This window comes from Hippocampus zosterae, chromosome 1, assembly GCF_025434085.1.
Source record: "Hippocampus zosterae strain Florida chromosome 1, ASM2543408v3, whole genome shotgun sequence".
In the NCBI taxonomy this organism is placed as follows: Eukaryota; Metazoa; Chordata; class Actinopteri; order Syngnathiformes; family Syngnathidae; genus Hippocampus; species Hippocampus zosterae.
The window spans coordinates 525,367-532,377 of NC_067451.1; the positions used below are offsets into that span (position 1 = coordinate 525,367).

Genomic DNA, 7,011 nt, shown 5'->3' on the forward strand with positions numbered 1-7,011 from the left:
CACGCTAGCATGGCGAGAACATGCAAACAAGGCCGGCGCTGGAATTGAACCCGGTATCTAACTAACTCGACTACCGGGCCGCCTCCATCAAACTCACAAGTTAAAATGTATTTTTAATCGTCTTTTTTTATATATTTTATAAAAGTCTATAATAATATAGCATATTTTTTAACGGACAGAATGTCGATTTTTTTAACGCAATTTTGAATAGTGAAACATAAATACTAAATAAAAAAGGGTATTTGGGCAATGTACATAAGAACAATTTCAACACAGTGACAATTAAAAAGCCTTCTCCTTAGTGCTAAATATTTTTGGTGAGTAATTGTGGATTTGTTGAGTAAATGTGGTCATTTCTTCGGCTAAAATAAGTTCATAACACGTGTTTATTCATTTATCGAACAAAATACGTGTTCTTGGTTGATTGATTTTTTTTAAATAAACCAATATATGATTACAATACATAAACAGCTGACTTAAATTGAAGTGATGCTACTTAAAAAATTGTAACGAAACGTATAACCTACCACAAAACAAAACGTTTACATGATCATACGTTAAATAATAAAATCGAACCACCCCTCGTCATTCCATGTTTTGCCTCGAGAGTGAACTTTTTCTTTGAAATGCATCAAGACCAATTCATATATTTATTTTTGAATAGAAATCATACAAAGAAGTTTTAAAGCAGAACACTCTTTTTTTTAAGCAGAACACTGAACTATTGTTGTGCGTGAACGGATGACGTCACATAGAACACGTTTTCAGAAATCCGCTAGAGGGAGCCGAAACGCCACACATTGTCATCTCAGTCTAAGATGACATCATTTTATTCACTATTGGACATGCTTGACCATGTCAACGTCGAGCTAGCACAATTATCCCAAATATGCCTCCGCCAAAAGTCTGAATTAAGTAAATGTCTTTGTATAAGCAAGACCGGACGCTTGTGGTTCACATGGGGCAGCTGTGAGAGGAGATGGACCAGTGTTTGTCGGCCCGATCCAGGTCTACATCCTTTCCTTGGATGCGCACCTTCTCCAGGCAGCCTGTCAAGAAGCGGGAGCCGACGTTGTCTTCACCTGAATAGTGGGAAGGACAGTGGCAGAGTTAACGATCATTCGGCAACGACACATGCGGCGAGACGTATGAATTGTTCGAAAAGCGTGAGCGAGACATGAAACGGTAACGCGGCGGTTCTCTCTGCTCTATTCCTCCTTCTTCTCCGCGATGAAAGAGGCTCCATTAACTTCGGTGACTTTGATTTGAAGGTCATTCATTGATTTGAAGAAAAAATCAATCATGGCCGATAGCGTCTCGATGCTGGTCTTTATCCGGAACTGCTTCAAACAAGCCGTGTGTTGGAATAGTTGTGAAGATCATATGATTGTCAACGTTCTGTTGCATCAATATTTTATTTTCAGTATTCTGTCAAGTGCTTTTTTACAGCCACGGCTAAGGCGTTATACAAGTAAAGTCTTGAATCATATTGCATTCCCCTAAGTCAGGCATGTCCAAAGTCCGGCCCGGGGGCCAAATCCGGCCCGCGGCCGAATTTCATCCGGCCCTCGGCCCCTGTCATAAAATCAGTGCCGTCTGGCCCGCAGGTTAGGCGCAATGGAACACGTGTTGCATTGACTGAGGTCTCGTAGACTGGTGAGTGATGTTTCATAGAGTACTGCTTCCCTCTAGTGGCTAAATGAGTAATAGCATTCACTAAATGAGTAATAGCATTTAGACACTAGAGGGCATCACTCACGAGTTAACAAGACATCACTCCGTGTTTCTATTGACTGATATGTCATATTTCAAATGATCCTTGCAGTTGTGGATATGTGTATTGCTTGTTCATTTCCCCGTTGTTCGAGTCAAAGGTTTTGTGACTATTGAAAAGTCATGGTGATACATTTTATGTTTCAAATCAATCAATTTGCACTCAGGAGACTTCTGTTTAAGAAAAAGTCAAGTGAATAAGCAGTTGCATGTGATATACCTGTTTCAAATGAACCAAAAGAAATTTTTAAGATTGTTGAAATTAAAATAAAAATGGACATGTGAAACAGACTGGCTTACTAAAATTTGTTGAACAATATTGTTGTTCAATGTAAAGAATGTCAGCCAAGGTCGGCCCCCCGACATTTTACCACATCAAATCTGGCCCCCTTGGCAAAAAGTTTGGACACCCCTGCCCTAAGTGATGGCTGCCATCTAGTGGCGGGAGGTGTTATTACACCTTAAAACGGCCCATTTTATTTCCCGAAAGCCCAGCCGTGGATGGCATGAGAAACAACAACTTGTTGCCGTCACTGTACGGCCGAGCCTTGGTGACTTGTTGTGTCACCCATCGGACCGCCCATCGGAGCCAGAAGCTTTTGGTTCTGGCTCCGATGGGTTGCAACTCAAAGACTCGCATTCCTAAGTGGAGGTGTCGCCGTATTTCCGACTCTCGCTCTCACCGAGAAGGCCGCCGATGGCGATGTGGCTTTCTCTCAATTTGTTCAAAAGCCCGGCGTGCTTCATCGGGCTGAGGATTTCATTTGCTTCATGTCCACCGTGTCGCACTTCTAGCGAATCGCTCCCGAAGGTCATCTCCAGCCTCTTGAAGTTCTCTTTCAGAATCACCACGTGGCCACCGAGCAAGAGTGTTACTTTCTGCCAATCGGCAAAACAAAACCAATCAAGAAAAACGTCCATCTGTCGGGATGCGCTTCTCGCCGGAAACGTCTTTTCGCCTCCGGGTCACGTGCATACCTTGGTGTTATTATTGGCACTTAGCGCCAACGTGAGCGCATGGCCGGGAGTCCCGATGCTCAATATGGTCCCGTCCATTTTGGTGAAATCTCCCCACAATTCCATCGTCACACTGCGTTCGAGGTCCGTCTGCAAAACTGCACGAGGGATAGAAAATGACAGTATCCGTTCCATGAAATGACATGAATTGAGTCCCCCTGGTTGCGACTGGCTGGCAACCATTTGAGGGCGTCTGCCGCCTACCGCCCGAAGACGACCGGGCCGTGGGCTAACCCTAAATCCTCGTGAGGAGAAGCGGCTTCGGATAATGGACGGATAGACGGATGAGTCCCCGCGGTCCCGCCATTCCTGTATGCGGTCCCACCTGAGGCGTTGACAATGGCCAATCCGTTCCCGGGGAAGAAGCTGCCGGGTCGGATGGTTTGATAGCACGGCCGCAGCTCGTCGACCTCCATCTCCCAGGGGATGCTAAGGTTCAGCCAGCTGCCCTCCCGCACGCAGGCGTCCATCTGCGGCTCAAACTGCCCAGTCAAAAATGCATTTTAAAAATGATGCTCATTAGCTCACAGCCTATCTAAAGTAATTAACTTTCAAGTAATTAACCCTCGTCGTGCACCGCTTGCGATAAATGTAAAATGATGTCTTTGAATCAAAGACAAAGACATTCAGAAAAACACGAGAGAGCTGAAACTTACGGAGGGGTTCTAAAATGGCCTAAATTTCATGACGTCACCGGCTGATCATTCTCAGTCATTGCAGCAATAATGAAAAAACGTTTTGATACCTTAATCTTCACAATTGACATATTTTGCACCATAGAGACCCATTATAAATCATATTTTTGAATGCATCGTAAACCTAATGTGTATACATGCATTTCACGCGATTTTTACATCAATCGCTTTGTTTTCGCTTGGAAAGACGTATGCATGCCACATTGTTGGGTTGAGGTCAGACCAATTTTGCAACTTTAGGTGGCGTCAGAGGATCGCAAATGAGTTTGCCTTTTTGCAGGAGGCTTCAAACCGATGCATTTGACATGAACACGTCCGGTCGGGATTGTTAGTAGGGCTTGGTTGGGATCTCCAGACACAATTTTATTTTCCCTTTTGCAAAAAATAAAGAATAAAAAATCCCAAAGAACTAATAAAAACTATATATGTATGGATAGCACAGATGCCTCTGAACATTTTGAGTGTTTGAAAAAAAAAAAAGAATGTTTTTATAACACAAAATACATCATTACAAAAATTGTAAAATGCGTAACTTAAGGCCTTTTTAATTTGGAGCACACAAGGGTTAAGTGCTGATGTGGGTGCCCAAAGCACGACTTTTCTCACCAATTCCGTTCAAAATTGCTCCCGGTCTTTGCGCACGTTTTCTTCAAAACGTAGTTGATGTATTAAGAAACAAAAATCCGAAAGTGACTTTCTAGGGTCTTCAACAGTCTTGCGCTACCTTAACAAACAGGCTCTCTTTCGGGATCAGGATCCCGCCAAGCGCCAGTCGGAGGGATCCCGAAATGACCTCCTCGATGGTATTAGACTGCAGGCCCACGACCAGCCCGTGCGAGCCATCCACGTCGAGGATCACAAAATGGCCGTGGTTGCTCAGCTCCAGCTTGGCGGCCACAACAGGGAGAAACGCAGGCGAGGAAAAAAGAAAGTATTCAGAACGGTCGACTCGTTCCACATTTTGTTGCCTATCAGGCCTAGAAGAGTTGTGCTCTGCCCCCTGGTGGCCATAGCGCATATACCAGAAGGAGCTGCACAGCGTATGTCGAATTAAAAAAAACAAAACTGCTTCTATTTGTGCTTTCTTTTGAAATATGTAATTACCGGCAGTTTTTTTTAAAATTAAGTACCAAACTGCCTCAACAGGACTGAACATAACGTGCGGAAAGACGCAAAAGGCAGCGACTACTTTGCCGCGGTTGAACTCACCGTGTGCCAGCGGCCGTCGTTAAGCTTAGGCCCGCCCGCCACGTTGACGAGGACGCCGCTGCGGCTGATCTGCATGAGCGGGACTCCGTCTTTCAGAGACAAAACGAACCAGTCCCTGCCGTTTTTGGTGTCCCCGTAGAAGATGGCGCCCTCCGGGTCGTACGTCCTGAACTGGAAGGACGACTTGATGCTAAACGAGAGCACGCAGGCAAAAGGTCACGGGAGGAGAAAAGAAAGATATAAGAAAATAAATCAAATGTAACGATCGAACGAAGAAATGAACCGATGGTAAAGTCAAATTATTGATAGAAACATGAGTGGATTTGAATTGGACTGAACGATTCCGCGATTTATTTCAATCAAACAAAAATTGACATTGTGGTTTATTTTATATTGAACAATGACCTGTTTCGAAACATCTTTAAAATGAACTTATTTACCCAAATAAATGAACCTCATGCAAAATGTGAAACGCATCCATTCTTTTTTTCCATCTTATTATTGACAATAAACACAATGATCAATTATTGAACCAAATAAAAACATATCCAACGATGTACCGTATAGCTTAAGTTGTATTTAATCAGCATAAAAAAAAAATGTGACAGTAAATCAATAAGAAACGATTGCATTTTGATCATCGTTTTACGTAACGTGTCCTGTTGTTATTTTGTGTTCAATGTTCTGTCAATCGCTTTTTGTCTCTCTCTAGGACAGATTTATGTAAGAATAATCCTCATCATAATACAGTAATACGTCTTCCGCATGTGTCACTCGACATCGGGTGCGTCGCTTTCCTTCCATATTGCCAAAACGTGCACGAAAGATTAATGGACCGCTTCGAATTATCCATAGGCGTGATTGTGAGCACACAAATGTTTTTTGTTTTTTTTTTTTGTCTCGGTGTGCGTCTGTCCGGCATCCAGTTTAGGGTCTTCCCAAAACGTTTGCAACGCACTCTCTTATCTTGGTGAGGTTGACGGCGATGTGAATCAGCGGCCTCCATGTGTCTCTGGGCTGGCCCAAGTACAAGGCAGCGCTTCCTGATACTTGTTTCTGCGGGGAAAAAAACAAACAAAAACGCAAAGGAACATTCCGTTCTATTAGCCCACCAATGACGTTTCATATTTTACAGTGGAGATAAAAAGTCGACATTGTGTGACATCCAAAACTGATTCAAATGATGAACGCAACCTTTGACCTTTACTACTCAATTGGGAGGGTGAGTACATAACTGAGATTATGTGGTTGCAGAAGTGTATACACCCTCATGACGGTGGATGCGGCTGTTCTCACAATTATCAGATTCAAACACTCGCAACCATTTCAAGTTAAATTCAGATATTTTCTTTGGCTTTTTCCGACACCTGCCCCTATTTTCAGACCTTATATCAAGTTCTGATGTGCCACCACCTGCCTTCATTTTAAGGGCCTTGGATTAATGTGCGTGTGTATTTCCATTAAAATATGGCTTGGTTGAAAATTGAATGCGCTGATAAATGTGTTTAAAGTGTGTGGAAAGGGCCAAATCATTGAAAATCTCTATTTTTGTCATCTATGGTCGATGGCAGATGTACCGTACCTTCCCCTGGACTCCCCACGCCAGTGCCGTGATGCTCAAAGCTAGCAGAAGTGGTCCGGCCGCCGTCATGGTGCCAGTCTAGCCGCTTTGCGAGACCTTCCCGAGATGTGTGTCGTCCTGGACTGTGCGCCGGTCCAGAGTGCAAGCGAGCTGGCGCCCTATCGATTTGGACGCCGTGACTAAGAGGATAAACAAATGAGGGCAACACACAGTTCATCATGCAAAAGGGCAGCGGAGGCAAAGCCGCCAAAGACACTTGCCGGCCTGGGTGAATCGGTGCCCCCCCCCCGCCGACAGAAAACATCGTTTCATCTCATGGCTCATTTTCATAACATCATTCATTCAACGGGCTCCTTTTTATTTTTGCCAATACGTGTAAATTCATACTGTCACGTCAGTATTTTTAATTTCTCACCAAATGAATTCAGCAGTTATTAAATTGTGTAATGAAAAAAAGCATTTGACACTCAATCAATTCTGCCGATATTTAATCACATTTTAAAAAATGTATCCGTGCATCATTTCAGTTGAATAATTCACACACCCACACATACTGTATATTATATACATATACAATATATACGTTTATGTATATAAAACTATTTTAAAAGTGAATTCGACAAAATGTCAGTTTAATAAGCCTCTGAATGTCTTTAAAAAAATAATAATTTTGTGATAATACTCACCATTAATGTGAATGGTTTTCCGTTCCACACGATTGCTAAAAAATATAGC

At 43.1% G+C, this 7,011-nt stretch overlaps 1 protein-coding gene across 1 annotated transcript; it reads right to left on the reverse strand.

Annotated features, from left to right (window-relative positions):
- Positions 1-808: 808 nt before the first annotated feature.
- shbg (sex hormone-binding globulin) lies at positions 809-6,518 on the reverse strand. The gene is made up of 8 exons (XM_052055450.1): positions 6,277-6,518; positions 5,653-5,750; positions 4,695-4,884; positions 4,210-4,371; positions 3,116-3,272; positions 2,752-2,888; positions 2,457-2,652; positions 809-1,082 (listed from the first exon to the last, which is right to left on the reverse strand). The coding sequence occupies exons 1-8, from the start codon at positions 6,343-6,345 to the stop codon at positions 955-957; spliced, it is 1,137 nt and encodes a 378-aa protein (XP_051911410.1). The 5' UTR covers positions 6,346-6,518; the 3' UTR covers positions 809-954.
- Positions 6,519-7,011: the final 493 nt, after the last annotated feature.

Bases quoted from the DNA above. Each gene is read 5' to 3' on its own strand.
- shbg (XM_052055450.1), bottom strand. From the start codon at position 6,345: ATGACGGCGGCCGGACCACTTCTGCTAGCTTTGAGCATCACGGCACTG. The intron at 2,653-2,751 runs GTATGCACGTGA...GCCGATTGGCAG, and splicing joins GTGCCAATAATAACACCAAG to AAAGTAACACTCTTGCTCGG. The intron at 1,083-2,456 runs GTGAGAGCGAGA...CCCACTATTCAG, and splicing joins CGCCATCGGCGGCCTTCTCG to GTGAAGACAACGTCGGCTCC.